The sequence below is a fragment of the Somniosus microcephalus genome, chromosome 5, assembly GCF_052327205.1.
Source record: "Somniosus microcephalus isolate GS21.2 chromosome 5, FLI_Smic_1.0, whole genome shotgun sequence".
Classification (NCBI taxonomy): domain Eukaryota; kingdom Metazoa; phylum Chordata; class Chondrichthyes; order Squaliformes; family Somniosidae; genus Somniosus; species Somniosus microcephalus.
This window is the reverse complement of record NC_140991.1, coordinates 290,951,562-290,974,143: the sequence shown is the minus strand read 5'-3', so window position 1 is coordinate 290,974,143 and position 22,582 is coordinate 290,951,562. Positions and strand designations below refer to the sequence as shown.

General features: G+C 45.3%; 1 protein-coding gene across 4 annotated transcripts; it reads right to left on the bottom strand.

The window, feature by feature from the left end:
• Positions 1-2,723: 2,723 nt before the first annotated feature.
• Positions 2,724-21,984, bottom strand: vstm2a (V-set and transmembrane domain containing 2A). Of its 4 annotated transcripts, none has more exons than XM_085989119.1 (5): positions 21,307-21,652; positions 19,998-20,167; positions 15,436-15,486; positions 12,437-12,800; positions 2,724-2,927 (listed from the first exon to the last, which is right to left on the bottom strand). In XM_085989119.1, the coding sequence occupies exons 1-5, from the start codon at positions 21,383-21,385 to the stop codon at positions 2,893-2,895; spliced, it is 699 nt and encodes a 232-aa protein (XP_085845245.1). In that variant the 5' UTR covers positions 21,386-21,652; the 3' UTR covers positions 2,724-2,892. The 4 variants fall into 4 exon arrangements, with proteins under 4 accessions (XP_085845245.1, XP_085845246.1, XP_085845243.1 ...); XM_085989120.1 differs by lacking the exons at positions 2,724-2,927; positions 21,307-21,652 and adding exons at positions 9,482-10,673; positions 21,659-21,984; XM_085989117.1 differs by lacking the exon at positions 2,724-2,927 and adding an exon at positions 9,482-10,673.
• Positions 21,985-22,582: the final 598 nt, after the last annotated feature.

The following is a 22,582-nucleotide window of genomic DNA, read 5'->3' as shown; positions in this document are numbered from 1 at the left end:
GTAACTTTGTCTTTTAACTGTTTACTGTAATACATTTCAAACAGGATTTCAAAATAAAACACGTTTAAACATGGTCAAAAACTGTATTGCTCCACAGCCATCAAAGCTTCTACCTTTCCTAGCCTCGTGGTGCTTGAACTGTAAAAATGGCTGGATATATCATGTGACAAGCTTAAGGACTATACCATTGGAGCAAGAATAAAGGGGGTCTCTCAGACTATACTATTGGAACAAGAAAAGAGGGGGTTTCTCAATACAATAAGTCAGTCAGGTAAATTAACTATATTATACTAGAATATGCATCAATAATAAACAAATTTACATACATACTGTACCATAATATTTAACCAATATTTTAAGGTATTTTCTTTCTTCTTTACACTTTCTTAAACTTTCATGACTCTTACATTTGGCATTCAACATTTTCTGCTCAGCAGATGCAATCCACCTCACACAGTTTTGTTTGTTGGTACCACATCCTGTATTGGCATCGTGCATTGCGAGAGCTGTACTTTTTCTTCTGAAATTTAGGACTGTTGGAAAGGTCATTAGGTGTATTTATTTTAAATACTGCCATTAAAATGATTGGACTGCTTTGTAATAGGCTTATTACAACAGTAGTAGCAATAATGGGTGTGGTACAGGCCTTTGGCATATTTGTAATAACTTTGCAGTAAAAAGCTGAAAAATATTGCTATAAAATTACTGCGGACAGCCAATTGAAGAAAATGCTTGGGCTGTAAATTATTTTAATGGGTAACAATTATTTCTCTCTTTTACTTTCTTTTAAATTCACAATTGTGTGCCTGACAGCAGGAGTTGGTTATGGTGAAGGTCTTTCTCACAAAAGGAATAGAAATGCTTCCATGTTTCTGGAATATGATTGGATATTTTTGAAAGATTTAATGGTTCAGAATATCTGCTGTCCATTTTTTGAGGTCAGACTAACTTCACTTACATTGTGTTTTCAATTGATTGTGCTGTTAAATCAATATTTCACCTCATAACACTAATAGATGCAAATCATTTATTCACTTGCACCCAGACAAAGGCCCGTGTTTGAAAATTGATGTTCCTCTGTCTTTCTGGTTGCTGCTAATACAACTATTTTCAATCTCATTGCACTCATTTGTTGAAAGGACATAAGTGTGTTTGATTTCTATGGAAATAATGGAGCTGGTAATACATCAGTCTGCTGTTTATCTTCCCATTGCCATGAGGGCTTAAGTAAAATTCTCATAGCAACAGCGTATTTCAACATTTGAGAGGGACAAGGGAGAATTACAAACTACTTTGATGGCCTGGATCTAAATATTGGGCCACTTAGGTGAACAGGTGAATGCTGTATGGGGAACTACTGTATTTCTTCAAAACTTTGACTAAGGTGATAGTTGGAGGGCTTTATAGTGGAGCTGATAAATCCCCAGCAATAAAGCCCATCTGGTGAGCATCTGATGGCACTATACCTGGGTGGAAAAATAGCCTTTGCCATAGAGGTGCAGGACATGGATTTATTGCATGATTCTCATTGCAGTGAGTGCTTGATCTGTGCTCACCCTTCCTCCAGTATCATGGTGTGTGGTATGTATTTATATATATATATATATATATGTGTGTGTGTGTGAGTATATGTCTGTGTGTATGCATGTGGTATATATGTGTGTATGTCTGTGGGTGTTAAGGAAACAAGGCAGGTAGATGGAGTTAAGATACAGATCAGCTATGATCTAATTGAATGGCAGAACAGGCTCGATGGATATGTGTGTGTGTATGTATGTAATCTGTGTATATATGTATGTGGTTTAGACATAGACAGTGTGCAGTTCAGCTGCAGCCCAGCTCTGTCTAGTTACAATTATTTGCAGTAGAGCAACTGCTAAACCTGTATGCCCATCAGATGTGGATGCTCTGATAATAGTGCGTATGTTTGCTTTGCAATAATGCATACAAGATAGTGAATTCTCTGGTAATGTAGCCCCTCTCTGCCTCTAAATATGATCAAGGAGAACACAAGAGTTCAAAGTAACTCCCCCAAAACTCGCAGTTTTGTTTCTTCCATTTTTTTTCTCTTTTGTTGACTTGCTGCAGCTCATTAAACTTCTGCCACTGAGGGTCGATTTTAACTCCAGCTGGATCTCGAACAGGCGTTGGTGGGGTGGAGGGGGGCTGTGAATTACACTTGTTGGAGAAAATTTGAGAACTCGGCTATTTTAACTCCCGGGCTTCATTAACATGTTGCCGGGTGAGAAGCGGCTGCTGGCTTTGGAGAATCGGGCGGCCCTTATGCCAACATGAAGATAAGTGTGGGGCGAGGGCTTGCGGGAGGGAGAGTCCACGGCAGGGGAGGCCTGAACTTTCCTTGTGGGGCCTGGAGGAGCAGGAGCAGGAGCTTCTTCAGCATCCCGGCCGGTCTCAACTCTCCGGCCTGGTGGGAAAGCCACAGCTCAGGCCTGAGCTAAAATCGCAGTCGAGGCCCGCTCTGCATATTTAAGGTAGGACCCTGCAGGCCTTGGGCAGACGGATTCGCCTGAGTAAAAATCATGGTTAGCAAGATCCGACCAGCTTTCTGATGGGCAACTAAATCGGGGGACCCGGTATCCGCCAGGCGGGTAGGGTTAAAATTGCCCCCATGTTTTACCTCACGGGTTCTTTATGTTCCCAAGAACAAGCCAGAGGCGATATTTCCAAACAAGGGTGTTTTATTTATAAAACTAATGTATTCGCAAAACGATAGATAATGTCAGTCTGCACACCAGGTGACGATGTTCTGAGAATCTGCATCAGGGGCAATTCACGTTGCTCGAACATCTAGCCAACAAAACCATGGAACACCTTCCTCCCTGTCACGCCAGTTGTGTATCACTCAACTTTCATCACAATGGTTCTTCCCTGTCACGTGTAAACATCCAAATCCACGATTCTGTGCACTGGGAAAGAAACAGTTGTCTTTTTAAATCTCAAAATATAAATAGGGCAACCAAGTGGAGGACTGTGTTGGCTCTGTGACATGTTCTAGTCCAGCGGACCAGGATGGGGGGGTCATCAGCCCAGACTTGTCAAGCGGCAATAAAACAATTTCCCACTTGCCCTGCCCCAATGAGTGATTCCTGATTGTGCCAGTGAGACACTTTCCCTTCCCCTAATCTCCAGTGTGGCAAAATGCGAGAGCACAATATCTGGAGGTGGGTCAGATTGCACCAGAATTGTCAATAGCGCCTGTCATCGGTGCTGGGTGTCCTGGTGCGGCCCCGCCTGGGTAGTTTCCTCTTGCTTTCTATGGCTGGAATGTGATGCGGAGAGAGAAAGGGCAACGAGTAAAGAGAGGGGAAAAAAAGACAATAAAGAGGCAGTAGTGCGGTTTTTCTCAATGCTTGATACTAGCGGAGCTTCGCCTGGCAGTTGCACATATCATGGGCGCAGTGCATGTCAAACTGTGGACAGTGCCTGCAATTTCCCAATATGTACCCCCAACCAGTAGCACTTTGAAAATCGCCCCTCGAACGTATATATAAGCCGCTCTTAGGTGCGCATTATCTCGTTCCGAATGCATGTTTCATCTGTTTATTGAAAATGAGTTGACGCGATTTAATAGACACTGTTCAAATCACACGATCGCTGTCTGATATGTGGTCGATGCCGCTGGTGTAAATTTCCATCCCTGGTAGGGTCCGACTTGTCAAAATTGCCCAGACACATTACAGTCTCAAGATGTCATCAGTTTCAACACAAATATCGACAAGTAATGTCGAGAAATTGGTAGCAAATGCAAAGGGGCATTTCATTTGTAATAGTAACTAGTCGATCCTCTGTGCGGCTGACTGTGATCGGAATATATAACAGTTACTGAGGAGAAGACTCGCTCGCTGTTATCTGCGTCACCCTATGTCTGACTCGCAGTACGAGAGTAAACTGTTAAAGGAATGTTACATTAACATTGCTTCCACATTGTGAAGTAAGTGAAGTGTATATTCAAAAACCGACATACCCCCATCTTTCTCCATCGATATTCACCTATCAATATTCGGTGATACCCATCCAATAGAACAGGCAAGTCTAGACAAAAGCTAATCCAATTGACGTGTCTGTTTATGCCGAATTATATTTATTAAACACTTCCCTTAAACTCCCCATATACGTATAGAGACACATATACGCGCCAATGGTACAGCTCCTGTCTCCGCGGCAGGTTTAGCATTCTGGTAACAGTAAACACGCCAGGGTTTGAGAGTTGGGTTCATAAAACAGGGTCCTGTGTGTGACCCGTTCAGGTTTAGCAGAAACACCAGCCTCGTCTCTGCATACTCTCCCCGATAGTCGTTTTACTCATAACAATGAATAAAGTTGATCTAATTTCCTTTTCAAAAGTTTCTGTTCCGGCGGACAATATTTACTGTAGTACTTAGTCTTTCATTCATATTTTTTTTCGAATTGTTCAAAGGAACACTCTTCCTTAAAATGTATTTGGGCATGTATTTATTTAAACATACAATGCAACCACAGAATTCACTTTGAAATCCATCATTGTATTGTTTAGATATTAAATCACTGTGATAAAAGATATGCATGGCCTTTTCCCACTGCAAACGTTAACAATTCTGAAATATATTTTAGATGAACACAGTGCTCCATTAAGCCTAAACAGGCCTTTTTTGTTTTTGAACTTTGCTTTTGAATACAAAAGTGAGGAAGTTATGCTTCCGTTGTACAGAGTCTTGGCGAGATCCCATTTAGAGTACTGCATTCAGTTTTGAGCACCGCACCTGAGGAAAGATATATTGGCATTGGAGGAGGAGCAGTGCAGATTCACTAGAATGATACTGGTCATTCATTTTGGACCAAAGAAAGACAGATTAGAGTATTTTCTAAATGGTGAGAAGCTAGGAACTGTGGAGGAGCAGAGAGATTTAGGGGTCCTTGTACAGAAATCACTAAAAGCCAGTGGACAGGAACACAAAATAATTTAAAAAGGCTAATGGAATGTTGGCCTTCAACTCAAGGGGGCTGGAATACAATGGGGTGGAAGTTGTGCTACAGTTATATAAAGCTCTGTTTGGAGTGCACCTGGAATACTACATTCAGCTCTGGGCATCACACCTCAGGAAGGATATCTTGGCCTTGGAGGTGATGCAACGCCGATTCACCAGAATGATACCAGGGCTAAAAGGGTTAAATTATGAAGACAGGTTGCATATCCTAGGCTTGTGTTCCCTCGAGTACAGAAGACTAATTGATGTGTTTAAGATGATTAAAGGATTTGATAGGGTAGATACAGAAAAGCTACTTCCCCTGGTGGGGAAGTCTGCAACAGTGGGGCATAACTTTAAAATTAGAGTTCGGCCATTCAGGGGTGATGTCAGGAAGCACTTCTTCACACAAAGGGTAGTGGAAATCTGGAACTCATTCCCTCATGCAGCTGAGGCTAGGTCAATTGAAAATTTTAAAACTGAAATTGATAGATTTTTATTGGGTAAGGGTATTAAGAGATGTGAAATCAAGGCGAGTAAATGGAGTTGAGATACAAAATGGAGTTGAGATACAGATCAGCCATAATCTAGTTGAATGGTGGAGCAGGCTCAAGGGGCGGAATGGCCTACTCCTGTTCCTACATTCCTAACAGAAAATATCTAAATCCTATCTGCAGGCATTTGGTTCCTGTAGTTGAAAGGACAGGGACTAAGGCAGCACACCTTTGGTTAGTTAGTCCTGCCAGGCCTTGTTTCCTTACCCCTTTGAGAGATAGTGACAAGTATGGTTATGATCTACTTTTGTCTTTTGCCCTATGCAGTGGGCTGCTGGAGTCAGGAAGATGGGAGAGAAATGAAGGGTCTAGCATTTCTTGTGTTGCTCATTCTGAGATAATGGGGAGGGAAGTGGGGAGGAACATTCCACAAAAGAAAATGTTTGGATATTTAAGGCTTGGAAATAGATCGAAGGAACATGTGACTACCCCTATTGTAGATTTGTATGGGACTCCATCAAATGCAATGTGAAAATATTCTGAAAACGACACCAGACTAATTCGGAGACTACTAAGAGCAAATGGAAATTCAGATGGTTTGAAGTCCATTACACCTTCAAACTTACTAATGTGGTGCATACTTCACCAACTCTTAGAATTGGATGGTTTTCTTTAAAAATATCCTCATGTTCTAGAAATACCTGTCAAATTTCAATATGTTAATAATTACCCAGTGCTTTCGATAAGGTCCCGCATAAGAGATTAGTGTGTAAAGTTAAGGCACATGGGATTGGGGCCAAGGTATTGACTTGGACAGAGAACTGGTTGGCAGACAGAAAGCAAAGAGTTGGAATAAACGGGTCTTTTTCCGAATGGCAGGCAGTGACTAGTGGGGTACCGCAGGGATCGGTCCTTGGACCCCAGCTATTCACAATATATATTAATGATCTAGACAAGGGAACTAGATGTAATATCTCCAAATTTGCAGACGACACAAAGCTGGGTGGGCGTGTGTGCTGTGAGGAGGATGCCGAGAAACTACAGGATGATTTGGACAGGTTGGGTGATTAGGCAGAAGCATGGCAGATGCAATATAATGTGGATAAATGTGAGGTTATCCACTTTGGTGGCAAAAACAGGAAGGCAGATTATTATCTGAATGGCAATAGATTGGGAGAAGGGGAAGTGGAACGAGACCTGGGTGTCCTTGTGCACCAGTCGCTGAAGGTAAGCATGCAGGTGCAGCAGGCAGTTAAGAAGGCAAATGGTATGTTGGCCTTCGTAGCGAGAGAGTTTGAGTACAGTAACAAGGATGTCTTGCTGCAGTTGTACAGGGCCTTGGTGAGACCACATCTTGAGTATTGTGAGCAGTTTTGGTTGCCTTATCTGAGGAAGGATGTTCTTGCCATGGAAGGAGTTCAGCGAAGATTCACCAGGCTAATACCTGGGATGGCAGGAATGACGTATGAGAGAGTGGGACGATTGGGCTTGTATTCGCTGGAGTTTAGAAGAATGAGAGGGGATCTCATTGAAAATTATAAAATTCTGACAGGACTGGACAGACTAGATGCGGGAAGGATGTTCCCGATGGTCGGGGAATCCAGAACCAGGGGTCACAGTCTAAGGATAAGGGGTAGGCCATTTAGGACAGAAATGAGGAGGAATTTCTTCACCCAGAGAGTGGTGAACCTGTGGAATTCTCTACCACAGAAGGCAGTAGAAGCTAATACATTAATATATTCAAGAAGGAGTTAGATATATTTCTTAAGGCTAAAGGGATCAAGGGGTATGGGGAGAAAGCAGGGACCGGGTACTGAATTTGGATGATCAGCCGTGATCGCATTGAATGGCGGAGCAGGCTCGAGGGGCTGAATGGCCTACTCCTGCACCTATCTTCTATGTTTCTATGTGAATCTTTGGCTGCATTTGCAGTCCAATCTCAGACTGGTCGCTGCAGTTTGGGTTTCAGAGTTCTCTGCCAACAGTTAAAAATGTGAATGTTCAGACAATATACGTGAAATGCATTGCTAAAAGGGCGGTGGGAGCAGATTCAATAGTAACTTTCAAAAGGGAATTGGATAAATACTTAAAAGGGACAACATTGTAGTGCTATGTGGAAAGAGCAGGGCGAGTGGGATTAATTGGATAGCTCTTTCAAAGAGCCGGCACAGGCACGATGGGCCGAATGGCCTCCTTTTATGCTGTACGATTCTATGATAGTATGCAGGGGAACATTCTGCTGTTTACACGTTTAAATTAACCATTTGATAGGCTTATAAATTCCCCGGTGTCAACGCCCCATAGCACATTGTAAACTAGGTTCCATATCATATTCTTGTTGGAACCACATCATCTGGAGCTGACTGGAAACTTAACTGGGTGGTTGGGTTAAGCTCAAAGGAAAAGAAGTTCCACTAGATGTGACAGGCATGACCAGAGGAATCTCAGGTAAAGGGTGGGTAGTTAATTCTCTTTTCAGTTCACCCCACCTCCTTTCTATCAGCACTAGAGAAAATCAGAAAATAGGAAATGGGCCAATAGCCCGCTTTATTTGTGCAATAAACTGACCGATTGTAAATATCAGGAGTGGTGTGTATTGTCGGGTTACCAGTTGTATAAATGTACCCGACTGCTCGTCGGGGGATTGGAACCTTCCTTGAGTCTTGGATCATTTCCAGGTACAGCCATTACCGGAAACATCTGGAGAATAATTTACTGCGGGCCATCACAAACTGTCAGCACCTGAGGGGAAACTCACTCACCGGCTTAACTTGGCGATTCATGCCCAACAGTCATAACTTAAGCCGGGTGTTTAAAGGGGCGCCGTCTTAAGCCAGATATTGTTTGAGCCTCAGATAAATGCACCGTTATCACATATATAGTAAGTGCAGGAGAAGCCGTGATCTGTGTCCATGCAATTTATGTTCTTGCATCATGTTGACCAACAAATGGGAGAAGAGTCTGATAGTTTTCTTAATAAAGATAGTGCCGATTTGATTTTCAGGTTGTGCAGTCATATATTTCCTCATATAAAGCTGTAAATAGAAGGGGAAACATTTGCAGGGCTGTGTGGAAAGAGCAAGGCAGTGGGGACTAATTGGAGAGCTCTTTCAAAGAGCCGGCACAGGCACGATGGGCCGAATGGCCTCGTTATGTGCTGTGTCATTCTATGATTCTACAAAAAGAAAGGCTTGCATTTATATAGCACCTGTCACCACCCCAGGGCTCCCAAAGCGTTTGCAGCCAATAAAGTACTTTTGAAGTGTAGTTACTGCTGTAATGTAGCTGAGGCCCAGCCAATCTGCGCATAGCACGTTCCCACAAACAGCAATGTGATAATGACCAGATAAAGTGTTTCTAGTGATGTTAATTGAGGGATATGGGCTAACTCCCCTGCTCTTCTTTGAAATAGTGCCATGGGAACTTTTACCTGAGAGAGCAGACGGGGCATCGGTTTACTTCACATCCGAAAGACAGCACCTCCGACAGTGCAGCACTCCCTCGGTACTGCACTGGAGTGTCAGCCTGGATTTTTATGCTCAATGCTTTATACATAAAATATGATGCAGCCTGATGACTCTTCGTGAGAGACTCCCCAGTGCCCTATTTAAGCGTTTATCTACCTATAGACACCTTTAATCACTTTTGAAAGAACGACCCAACAATGTAGGTAAATTCTCACTTTCAGTGTCCCAGCACACAGCGTCCTGCTCCCGGGAGCACACATTGGGAATGAATGGATGGCGAGCTGCATTGAGAGTGCTGAATGTTCCCTATAATCTACATGGTTTACTAACAGAGAAATTAATTTGAGAAGCTGATATTGCGTTATTCTTTTCATTACAATTTCTTCCACAAAATAAAGCAGTATGAGATGATTAAATTAATATAGACGGCTGAGGCCCCCCACAAATCTTGCACATTTAATTTCAAATGTTTGAACCGACCAGGAGAGCAAGAGCTACTTCTCAATTGCAGACGCAAACAACGACGAATGAAACGAAAAATAATAGAACACAGTCCTTGATTTTTTTTTTTAATTCCAAGTGATTTAGTCTCTACATAATATTTCCAGTCGGTATCGCTGCGGTCTAACTTTCACCATGTTGCGGTTGGGTGAGGGCGGATCACACGAAGATGAAATTTTATTACAGAGAAATTAAACATAACCCAGTCAACATTAACGCGCGATTCGTAAGATAATTCTCATAATTTTGTTAAAAAATAAAACACACAACATACCGTATGTTTCTTTTTGTATTGTTCAACTCACAGACCGTACGAAAATTGTTTTAAATACACAACTTGCATTTCGATAAGGGGAGATTGTCCAGAGGCTCGAGTGAATACATGAATAGAAGTGAAAAATAGCAGACCACACAGTGTCGTATTATGAAAATTAGAATTTAGCCAGTTATTTAAAAAAAACGTACTGGAGTCACAACGAGCATTGAAATGGCAGAGGGAAGCTTTGGGCCCTCTTATGGGGAAGGGTATAACGACAGCACACTGAGAAGCAGTAAATTATCTGGGTTAGCTCGGCTCTGCACATACAGGAGATTCCAACGAATTGATATACCAAACTAATACAGGTAAAATGAAACATCCAGGTGTTGAGCGCAGCTGCACGTGTCCTGAAGGTGTCCCTATTGCAATGAGAATCCTGCACACATTTACACAGATACTTATGATGGAAATCACGACTCCTTCAAAGGACCATCAGGATACCATTAAAGTGGAGAGATGCTGCGGTTAAAATCTTGCCCACACGCTGAGTTGTCAGCCCGCCGATGCGGTTCGTTAGTTGACAGGTTTAGTTGCACCGGTGCTCTCCGAGTGCACAATTGTGTGAGAGGACGCCCCTAGACTTGAAATCTTGCACATGAATTGCCCCAGAAGGTGTTCATTATCAATATCAAATCCATTTTCAGTAAATCTCCTGAGCAATGCCGTCAATGGTGCTTTATTTCTCTGCCTTGCTCCTCTCTAAGGGCTCCCGTTTCTAGAGAATTACAGTACATTGGGTGCAGAGGGGTAGGAGTTTAAAGTCGATTTTGCTGTTCAATCCGTGGATTTTACCATCCAATCGCTCTTTGCTTTAAGAGAAAGTGATAGTGGAAAAGTCAGCACTAAGACTATAGCAAAGCACCCTTCACAAAGCCACAAAATAGCAGCAGGACACCTAGTCCATCGCTTGCAGCTACGATCGTCGTACCTGCGGAAGAAGTTAAAATATTCGCTCATCTGGAAGATTTTGTTTCCCAATATTTCTTAGTAAACGGTTTTTCAACACATGTATTTCAAATTAACACTGGCATTTTCTGTTAATGCCCATTGCTTGGCTTGTCATGCATTCCAAACAACAACATGGCAGATACAGTCCAACCCTGATAAAAACCAAAGGACCAGGAAGGGATCTTAAGAAGAAACCAGGATTCTCAGAGGCAACATCTAATTAATGAATGAACAAAACAGTATGAAAATGGTGTATCTGGTGCATCATAAACCAGCTGGACCCTCTGCGGAAGAGCCTGTTAGTTTGCAGTTTGAAAATCAGCCAGGGGCAACACGTTCTTGCTTGAAGGGGCTGAATCTGACCTTATCAAAGGTAATTTTAAAACGAAACTACCCTCTACACATTAGAGAAATGTGCACATAAATGTATATATTACATACAGTGCTAATTATGTACCATGGTAATATAAATAATTACAATAGCATACAAGAATTATAGTCATTCAGCATTGTGCTTACACAATCAGACCAAATATATTACACACAGACCGGATAGAATAGATTTTAGGGAGGCAAGGTGTATCTTAACAGGGAAGTGAAGCAAACCTATAACACAAAGGGCAACTCTATCTTATCGACCAGTTAAGGTACTGAATGAATAGTGTTTTATATGTGGATACATTCCTATCATTAGCATAATTACATAGTTTATTCTCCAGCAACCCGGTGTTGGCAAGATCCTTCTACTACTGCAGCACACGTGATCCATGCCATGAGCCCTTGTGCCCGGCAACACGTGGTCTTCATTACTCTTTGAAATGTGCCTAGTCTAAATAATGATATTCACTTACAAATAGCTTGCATTCTGTTCAAGACCCCAATGGCCCCTTTGCCCTCCTTATAATCTGCTCAGGCTTGGCTCTTGTTGCCCGTGATCTCATTGGATTCAATTGCAGCTCACTGTTAGCCTACTAATCTATATATACATATATAATTAAGGCATTATACACAGATTGCATATGCTTTACAAATAAACAGGTTACATAAATATATTAACTAGTATATGGCTCCATCTATTAGCCTAGGGGGCTTCCTGAATAGCTTATAGATTCTGGTGCCTTGGCCAACATTCTTCCCTTAGCCAACATCACCAAAAATGGAATAAATGGTCATTCATCCCATTTGATCTTTGTTGGATCTTTTTGTGCACAGATTTGGCTGATGCTTTTGGCTACATAACAACAGTGACTACACTTCTAAATATTATTATTTGGTTGGGAGGCACTTTGGGACGTCCTGAGGCCCTGATAAAAGGTGTCACATAATAACATTTCTGAAGCTCATTCTTTATAAATAAATTACCCAACTACAGCGCTCCATATTATGTATATGCACCTGTTAGTCTATATGTATATGTGCTTACTACAGTATGTACTTAAATTATATTACATATCATTCTTATGAATAATTTATATAGATATTTCAGATATGCATCTATCTATTGCCTAAACATATATGTTCATTAGATCCAATGCAGATTGTAGATTATTCCTTTTCAATAATATATTATTTTATATGTATATCATTAGTATGTATACATGTGTACTTCCAGTACATATCTATAGGTTATAGATCATCATGCTTCATAAATAAGTGAGCTATACAGAGATTGGGTATCAGTGGGATGTGTGAACTGTCCCTGCCTGATACTTTCACTCCTGGTAAAGGCTATGCCTTGCCTACCTGATGTGGATGTGGCGCTCTGCCTGAGGATTGTGGCCGCCGGCCTGGATGTGGCTCCTGTCTGCCCTTTGTGTGCTACTCCGCTTTTGGGGGAGTGGTGGCCCGGTCGCTCGCTGGGAGGTGCCGCAGCCGCGGGAGGACTCCGCAAGCCTTTGCCATCATGTAGGGGCAGCGGCGGTGCCTCGAGCGCCTGTAGGGCCCGAGCGTGGCTTGTGTTAACGTAGAGATGCCCCTGAGCCGTGTACTCATGCAGCTCCCCATCGTTGGCATCGGTCACCCGGCACTCATACAGCCCTTCGTCATCCTTCCGCACTTTGGAGATCTGCAGTTTATGTGAGATGTCACTGCCCATCACTTTCACTGTCTGCAAAATGGGGGAAATGACCACCGGATAAATAGACCATCATCACCATCATTATCACCACCATCATCCACACCTTCATCACTCTCATCAACAACATCACTCTCATCACCATCACCATCACAATCATCACCATCATCACCATCACAATCATCACCATCATCGACATCACTATCAGCACCATCACCACCAATATCATCACCATCATCACCATCATCATCATCATCACCATCATCATCATCATCACCATCATCATCACCATCACTATCAGCACCATCACCATCACCACAAATATCATCACCATCATCACCATCATCACCATCACCATCATCACCATCATCATCACCATCATCACCATCACTATCAGCACCATCACCATCAGCACCATCAGCACCATCACCCTCACCCTCACCATCATCAGCCTCACCATTACCATCATCACCATCACCCACACCATCACCATCACCATCATCACCATCATCCTCACCCTCACCCACACCCTCACCATCATCACCCTCACCACCATCACCCTCATCCTCACCCTCACCATCAGCACCATCACCATCACCACCATCGTCACCATCATCACCACCATCACCATCATCATCATCACCACCCCACACCCTCACCATCCTGGCTAATATTTATCCCTCAATCAACAGAACAAAAACAGATTCTCTGGTCATTATCACATTGCCGTTTGTGGGATCTTGCTGTGCACAAATTGGCTGCCGCGTTTCCTTCATTGCAACAGTGTCTGCACTTCATAAAGTACTTCATTCGCTGTAAAGCACTTTGGGACGTCCGGTGGTCGTGAAAGGCGCTAGATAATTGCAAGTCTTTCTTTCTGTACCAGCACCATCATCATCATCACCCCCTCCAGCGGAAAGCACGACCATCAAGGTCCCCCAAAAAAGCGTGCAAGTAATTCAGAAATGGATATCTCATGTAAATAGTAATTTTGTTCAAGGGCTGAAATGTTGACGTGTTGAGGTGTGTTGTACCGCACCAGAGATAATCAAAGTCTTGCCAATGCAGTAACTGTCTGGTCATCCTACACTTTCCTGTAATTATCCAATATGTTAATGAAATGATTAAATCAGTGGTTTATTCAAAGAGAGGTTAAGGTGTTAGAGACAAGTTAAAGAAGGCTCTATTGTAAAATAGTTAATGGTGACACGAGCAGAATGAGTGCAATTTCTGTAAGAAGCACTGGATATAGGAAGGCAACATTCCCCATGGAGACTGGAAACAGTCGGAATGTAGGATTGAAATGTACGAGCCTCGTACATCAATGTTGATATTTGATGAGGTGAGTTGGGATCAGACTAACTAAGGCACACGCTGTCAGAGCACGGATCATGGTAAGGATTGCGTCCTAAATGAGGACTAACGTCAGTTTGGGATTACTTGTGGGACTGGGTATCCTCGGGTGGAGATTGGTTTGAAGGACACAGTAACGCCGAATAAATTTATAATCACAAAACAGTTTTGTTGCGCTTATTGTGGTAAATCCCTAATGTGTATTTGGCCACACAATGTGATAGTGACAGTGACCAATTAAAGGAGCGAGAGTGCTAATTAACATTATCATTCATCGCTTTTATTCCATTATAAAGGAATGAATCGAATTTAAATGAACGTCAATTGCTAAATTTGATCATATAAAAAAAATCCAGTTGCACATTTTGCTTTAACTATGTCACGTTCTGCAAGAAAACGACGCGCGCACAATGGTAACAACATTGATTAGACTGATGTCCGTAAATGTTCCTGCATCCGTGTTTTCACTGGTACACATTGGACGGTAGCTGTGCTTTATACCCTGGTTGGTCAAATGACCACATCTCAGACACTGACCACATCTCCCTCCATTCAGGACCTGCAGAGCTGACCAGATCTCGGAAATCGGCCATGTGTCAGAAACTGACCACATCTGAGAAACTGGCCACATCTCAGAAACCGACCATATGTCAGAAACTGACCACATCTGAGAAACTGACCACATCTCGGAAACCGACCATATGTCAGAAACCTACCATACGCCAGAAACTGACCACATCTCCCTCTCTGTCCGTTCATTCAGAACCCGCAGAGCTGACCACATCTCAGAAACCGACCATATGTCAGAAACTGACCACATCTGAGAAACTGACCACATCTGAGAAACTGACCACATCTCGGAAACCGACCAACATCTGAGAAACTGACCACCTCTCGGAAACCGACTATATGTCAGAAACCGATCATGTCAGAAACTGACCACATCTCGGAAACTGACCACATCTCCCTCCCATGCCCGTCCATGCAGAACCTGCAGAGCTGACCAGATCTCGGAAATCGGCTATGTGCCAGACACTGACCACATCTCAGACACTGACCATATCTCAAACACTGACCACATCTCAGACACTGACCACATCTCAGACACTGACCATATCTCAAACACTGACCACATCTCAGACACTGACCACATCTCAGACACTGACCATATCTCAGACACTGACCACATCTCAGAAAGCGACTATATCTCAGAAAGTGACCACATCTCCCTCCCTGCCCGTCCACACGGACCCGAAGATTTACACAATTGCATTAATGGAGCACGCTTGTGCAGACACCGGTCCCATTTACTCACACTTATTTTCGTCTCGTCGTTGATCATTTCGCTTTGTGGCAAAGTGTCCAACTGCATGAAAGACAAAACAATTGAACACATGAGATACAGACATCACCCAGAGCAAACAAGGCGCCAGCGCTGGCACCATTATATTACAGGATGGAAATGTACGGGTAAACACTGACATTACATTTCGTTTATATCACTCTTATATTGAGTCCAATATAATACAGAACCCCTGTCGCAGGCTGCGCATGAGCTGTTAAATCTTCCATTCCAATCGTCGCTGATATTTAGATCAGTGTGAATTAAATGACTGCTTTAAACCGGCCCATGTATCTGTGCAGCGTTAAAGGCGCTATATAAATACAAGTTGTTATTGCTGTATCTGGTGTTAAACCGGTCGCATTGATGGAGCAATAATATCCATGTACCCAGATGTGGTCCCATATATTGTTATGGCTGATGGGTTATACGCATGACGCGCTTGGTAAATCTCTAAATGTTTACAGATATTTCGCGGTAATCCATGAGATTATAAGTACCTAACTTTTCCCAATGCTGTGCTTGGTTCACGGTCTATAGGCTGTTCTCTCCCCCCCCCCCCCCCCCCAAGTAATTTGGACGGGCGCGGAGTCAGTTATCAAACCTGCCCTGTGTCACAGCCTGCGTGATATAGCAGCATCAGAATGGGGCAGGGCAAAGTGAATCCCTCTCCTCACTATCATAGCACAGTGTAGTAATGTCTGTCTGTTAAAGGCGATATAACCCGAGGTCTTCATCCAGCTGTAATTCACTCGAATCACGGGCTTGCATTAGCCGGGACCTTTAACAAGTGGCACCGCTCGGAGCTTCGCTTTGTTTCCTGCACATTTCGATTCCATTCCCCTCACATTATGCCTCCCTCCCCGCGTCCTATCGCCCGGCGCTTTAACCAAACCCGCGGTGGTTTTTCTTGTCCAACTGACAGACGGACAGATCTTTAAGGCCGAGTTCACGTTTGTGAATCTGTCAAGAACCCCAATTTGGAGCGAAGTGCCACATGTTAACACGGGCTCTGTTCTGTAGGCAAGGAATGAGAGTAGCTCTTCAGTTCTAAAACACGGATTTCGAGTCAAACAGCTCAACGCGTGGTGCGCCTTACACCGTGTAAATCATCGTCTTAATAACGCACCATTTTTAGTTAAATTCTTCTTTTAAAGGCTCACATCGACAAAAAAGGCGAACCACAAAAACGGGGCTTGCAGTTTTCATCTACTCCCTACAATTTGTATTTTGATGTGCCCGAGTTACTGCGGAGCGTTGGATTTGCACTGAAGGCTGTAGGAGCGAAGACGTGGCTGAGTGCAATAATGCTCTCCAAATCCAGCCAAATTCAAGACCGCAATGGAATCATCACGGAGGTTTAAATCAATGGGTCAATGTCGCGATCGAACTAATGGAGAACAGGGTAAAAATAATGTAGTGTGAGGGAGTGTGTGAGGGAGCTGTGAGGGTGTGTGTGAGGGAGTGTGTGAGGGTGTGTGTGAGGGAGTGTGTGAGGGTGTGTGTGAGGGTGTGTGGAGGAGTGTGTGAGGGTGTGTAGAGGAGTCTGAGGATGTAGGAGGGAGTGTGTGAGGGAGTGTGCGAGTGTGTGTGAGGGAGCGTGTGAGGGTGTGTGTGAGGGAGTGTGTGAGGGTGTGTGTGAGGAAGTGTGCGAGTGTGGGTGTGTGGAGGAGTGTGTGAGGGAGTGTGTGAGGGTGTGTGGAGGAGTGTGTGAGGGGGTGTGTGAGGGTGTGTGGAGGAGTGTGAGGATGTATGAGGGAGTGTGTGAGGGAGTGTGTGAGGGTGTGTGGAGGAGTGTGAGAATGTATGAGGGAGTGTGTGAGGGTGTGTGTGAGGGTGTGTGTGAGGGAGTGTGGAGGAGTGTGAGGATGTAGGAGGGAGTGTGTGAGGGTGTATGAGGGAGTGTGTGTGAATGCGGGTGAAGGGGTGTGAATGAGAGTGTGTGAGTTTGAGGGTGTGTTTGTGTGAGGGACTGGGTGAGGATGGGTGTCAGTGTGTGTGTGTGACTGCGAGTGTGTGAGTGAGGGACTGGGTGTGTGAGAGTTTGAGGGTGTGTGAGTGTGAGGGAGTGGTTGTGTGTGAGTTTGAGGGTGTGTGAGTGTGAGGGAGTGGGGGGGTGTGAGTTTGAGTGTGTGAGTGTGAGGGAGTGTGTGAGTTTGAGGGTGTGTGAGTGTGAGGGAGTGGGGGGGAAGTTTGAGGGTGTGAGAGTGAGGGGGTGGGTGTGTGTGAGTTCGAGGGAGTGGGTGTGTGTGAGTTTGAGGGTGTGTGAGAGTGAGGGGGTGGGGGTGTGTGAGTTTAAGGGTGTGTGTGAATGTGAGGGAGTGGGTGGGTGTGAGTTTGATGGTGTGTGAGTGTGAGGGAGTGGGTGTGTGTGAGTTTAAGGGTGTGTGAGTGTGAGGGAGTGGGTGTGTGTGAGTTTAAGGGTGTGTGTGAGTGTGAGGGAGTGGGTGTGTGTGAGTTTAAGGGTGTGTGTGAGTGTGAGGGAGTGGGTGTGTGTGAGTTTAAGGGTGTGTGTGAGTGTGAGGGAGTGTGTGTGTGAGTTTGAGGGTGTGTGTGTGAGGGAGTGGGTGTGTGTGAGTTTAAGGGTGTGTGAGTTTGAGGGAGTGGGTGTGTGTGAGTTTGAGGGTGTGTGACTGTGAGGGAGTGGGTGCGTGTGAGTTTAAAGGTGTGTCTGAGTGTGAGGGAGTGGGTGTGTGTGAGTTTAAGGGTGTGTGAGTTTGAGGGAGTGGGTGTGTGTGAGTTTGAGGGTGTGTGACTGTGAGGGAGTGTGTGTGTGTGAGTTTAAGGGTGTGTGAGTTTGAGGGAGTGGGTGTGTGTGAGTTTGAGGGTGTGTGAGTGTGAGGGAGTGGGTGTGTGTGAGTTTAAGGGTATGTGAGTGTGAGGGGGTGGGTGTGTGTGAGTTTGAGGGTGTGTGAGTTTAAGGGTGTGTGAGTTTGAGGGTGTGTGAGTGTGAGTTTGAGGGTGTGTGTGAGTTTGAGGGTGAGTGAGTTTGAGGGTGTGCGAGTTTAAGGGTGTGTGTGTGAGTTTGAGGGTGTGTGAGTGTGAGGGAGTGGGTGTGTGTGAGGGAGTGGGTGTGTGTGAGGGAGTGGGTGTGTGTGAGTTTAAGGGTGTGTGAGTGTGAGGGAGTGGGTGTGTGTGAGTTTGAGGGTGTGTGAGTGTGAGGGAGTGGGCATGTGTGAGTTTGAGGTGTGTGTGAGTTTGAGGGTGTCTGAGTGAGTTTGATGGTGTGTGAGTGTGAAGGAGTGTGTGTGTGTGAGTTTGAGGGTGAGTGTGAGTTTGAGGGTGTGAGTTTGAGGGTGTGTGTGAGTTTGAGGGTGAGTGAGTTTGAGGGTGAGTGTGTGAGTTTGAGTGTGTGTGAGTTTGAGGGTGTGTGAGTTTGAGGGTGAGTGTGGTGTGAGGGTGCGTATGTGTGAGTTTGAGGGTGTGAGTGAGTTTGAGGGTGTGTGTGAGTTTGAGGGTGTGTGAGTTTGAGGGTGTGAGTGAGTTTGAGGGTGTGTGTGAGTTTGAGGGTGAGTGAGGTGTGAGGGTGAGTGTGTGTGAGGTGTGAGGGTGAGTATGTGTGAGTTTGAGGGTGTGAGTGAGTTTGAGGGTGAGTGAGGTGTGAGGGTGGGTGTGTGTGAGTTTGAGGGTGTGTGAGTTTGAGGGTGAGTGTGTGTGAGTTTGAGTGTGTGTGAGTTTGAGGGTGTGTGAGTTTGAGGGTGTGTGAGTTTGAGGGTGTGAGTGAGTTTGAGTGTGTGAGTGAGTTTGAGGGTGAGTGAGGTGTGAGGGTGGGTGTGTGTGAGTTTGAGGGTGAGTGTGTGTGAATTTGAGGGTGAGTGAGGTGTGAGGGTGAGTGTGTGTGAGGTGTGAGGGTGAGTGTGTGTGAGTTTGAGGGTGTGTGTGAGTTTGAGGGTGTGAGTGAGTTTGAGTGTGTGAGTGAGTTTGAGGGTGAGTGAGGTGTGAGGGTGGGTGTGTGTGAGTTTGAGGGTGTGTGAGTTTGAGGGTGTGTGTGAGTTTGAGGGTGAGTGAGGTGTGAGGGTGAGTGTGTGTGAGGTGTGAGGGTGAGTGTGTGTGAGTTTGAGGGTGAGTGAGGTGTGAGGGTGAGTGTGTGTGAGGTGTGAGGGTGAGTGTGTGTGAGTTTGAGGGTGTGTGAGTTTGAGGGTGTGTGTGAGTTTGAGGGTGAGTGAGGTGTGAGGGTGAGTGTGTGTGAGGTGTGAGGGTGAGTGTGTGTGAGTTTGAGGGTGAGTGTGTGTGAGGTGTGAGGGTGAGTGTGTGTGAGTTTGAGGGTGAGTGAGGTGTGAGGGTGAGTGTGTGTGAGGTGTGAGGGTGAGTGTGTGTGAGTTTGAGGGTGAGTGAGGTGTGAGGGTGAGTGTGTGTGAGTTTGAGGGTGAGTGAGGTGTGAGGGTGAGTGTGTGTGAGTTTGAGGGTGTGAGTGAGTTTGAGGGTGTGAGTGAGGGAGTGGGTGAGTGTGAGGGACTGGATGTGCGGAGAGAGCGGCGCAAAAGGTGCGGCGGGTAATACATCGCAGAGTCGCCCCGCAGTTGCCGAGTCGGTACCTGGATCTTGCTCGTTTCTGGGCTGTAATCCCGCTCCGATGGAGCTCGAATGAACCACCACTGGATCTCCAGGTAATAGGACGGGGAGCCGCTGCCCCTGAAAGCACAGGCCATTTCCACATTGTCCCCTTCTCTCGCCGTCACGCTTTCGGGGAGTTCAGTGAATCGCGCTGGAAATAAATGTTCAGATTTTAACCAAAAAAAAAATGGAGTTACAGCCGGACTCCTCCCGCCAAACCATTACCAAGCCGAATGGAAAGCTCTCAGATCCCATCCCCTCCACACGGAGCGCCCTGGCGTGCAACAGCTGGACTCGCTGATTTCTTTAAAGACTGGCTGCTGATCCAGTTATTAAATCAGTCCGCATTCTCCGTCCGCTTCCACCGTGCACGTATTGATAAGAATACTTCTCAACAATAATACATTTTAAAATACAAGTTAGACGGTGAATACAAATGAGAACCATCAGCCGCAGAGAATGCAACCATCTCACGCGGGGACCTAAAGTCATGCTTCACATGAAGTGACTGACAGTAAATAATTTATTCCCTTTCTATATCTTCTCTCGATCTTTTTCACTTGCTAGTTATCCTTTCCCGTCACTCTCCCCGTTACACGGCTCCCTTCCTCTCACGTTTCTTCTCAATTATCCTTCATTTCACACTTTCTCCTTTTTCCTCCGCTGTTTCCCCCCCCCTTCCTTTCCCCTTCTCCTTCTCCGTGTTCCAGTCTCACCTTTAATCTTTCTTTCTCCTTCCCTGCCTTCCATTTCCCCACCTTCTCTGCGCTCCGCCGTTGAATCAGATTGTTCCTGGGAACAGCCAGGACTGAGCCCCCACAGTAAACCTCACACACAAACACACACCTTTTCTTGCAGGACTGCCGTGCGAGACATAAATTGGTGTCTAACCTGGGACTGCTGGGGCAGTCCGCGGATGTGCTGGACCGACATAAGCTGCTTCACGGTCCGTGTTTCTGCGGGTCTCTTGGAGCTTCTCTTTTCGCTCTAGCTCAATAACGGACCGACTCCATCCGTCCCCCCCCCCCCCCCCCCAGCCCGGAAACTTGATAGTTTGTTTTTTTCCCCACCACGATATTTTCTGCTATTTTTATCTTGACCCCCCTCACATTCCAGCAAATTGTCTCCCGCCACCCCGCAAATATATTTCAATAATAATTCCAGTTACCAGCAAAAGACCCGCTTTACAAACAGCAACACGTCTCTCTCTGTCTTTCTCGCTCGTTTTAATTTCAGTCACCCGAAACGTTACAAGGGGGGGTTTAATTCCAGGAACAGGCACAGACTTACCTTGGGATGAAAAGCCCAGATGAGCGCAAAAAACAATAAAGCAACCAAATCCAAGAGAAAGAGAAAAGGTCCCCATCATCCCAGCCAGACATCAGCAGCGAAGAATTCCAGGCGTCCTGACAGATTACGAAAGCGAAAGAGTAATTCTTTTCGGGAGGCGGTCTGATAGCTGCTGCATTCTGCTGGCGGTTTGGCTGATTGTGTGTGTGTGTGTGTTGTGTGTGTGTGAATGTGTTGGCGATCAGTGTGTTTCTGGAGGTGAGCTATAATGCAGCTGGTTAGCCCCAAGCCCAGCTCCGGAGTGAGAGACGCTGCTGTGGAACAGTGCGAGCGCGGCGGCTGATCTCGGTACCTGTCTCCAGTGCGTCAGTCACTTTCTCCCCATTGCGTCTTCAGCCTCATCACATTCTGTGAGCGGCCCCAGGAAATATCCGCCCATCAGACCAATCAACCTTACACACTGCAACTTCCAGGGCTCCGGCTCCCCGCTCCGAATGGTTCCAACCCGGCAATCTGCGCTCTGCAACAACAACACATTCGCCCACTTTGGGGCAAAAGGCGGATCAAACGAGAGCCCATTATTTGCATCGCCACGCTCGTGTTCGTGGCAAACAGTCGCAATCCAACTAATGCGCGACCAGCTTTACTGCTTTGCATTCAAAGTATTTGTCCCCCCCCCCCCCCTCCTGCATTTAACTAATACAGCTTAGACCGCGGGATATCACCGCAGAGAGTGTGCTTTGTACTGGGGCGGAGGTTCAATGCAGTCCGTCTCTTATTTTTGCGCTGTAACTTCTACAGCAGACCACCCCCCCCCCCTTAAAAAAACCCCAACTCCTTCAATTCGACTGCGCTGAGCGGGCTCAAGATTAACAGTTGCTTTCTAACCCAGTTCCATTTTGTGAGGTTATCTCAATCGCAGACGTTTCATTTAACACCAGCCGCGGGAAAGAGTAAGAGAAACTTCACAGAAAGGCAGTGAACTTATCGAATAAAGTGTTTTTTTTAATCCATCGATTGTCGCGCGTTTGAGCCCCCTATTTATTAAAACGACAATCAGAATGGCCACTGCAGTATGAATGGAACATTAAACAATCTGATAACCTTCTCCATGGACAGGGCATTCTTTGCCTCTGACCCCATGTTGCACACACCCGGATAGCTGGTGCCATACTGAAAAATGATCAAAGAGTTAACAGAAGGGACCAGAGAGCTTATAAAACACGTGGAACACACCCAGCCTCCATTTTCGAACAGGGATTCGGCGATTTGAACA

Bases quoted from the DNA above. Each gene is read 5' to 3' on its own strand.
- vstm2a (XM_085989117.1), bottom strand. From the start codon at position 21,385: ATGATGGGGACCTTTTCTCTTTCTCTTGGATTTGGTTGCTTTATTGTT. The intron at 20,168-21,306 runs GTAAGTCTGTGC...ATTTATTTCCAG, and splicing joins TCTGGGCTTTTCATCCCAAG to CGCGATTCACTGAACTCCCC. The intron at 10,674-12,436 runs GTAGGCAAGGCA...CTTCTTCCGCAG, and splicing joins GAGCGCCACATCCACATCAG to GTACGACGATCGTAGCTGCA.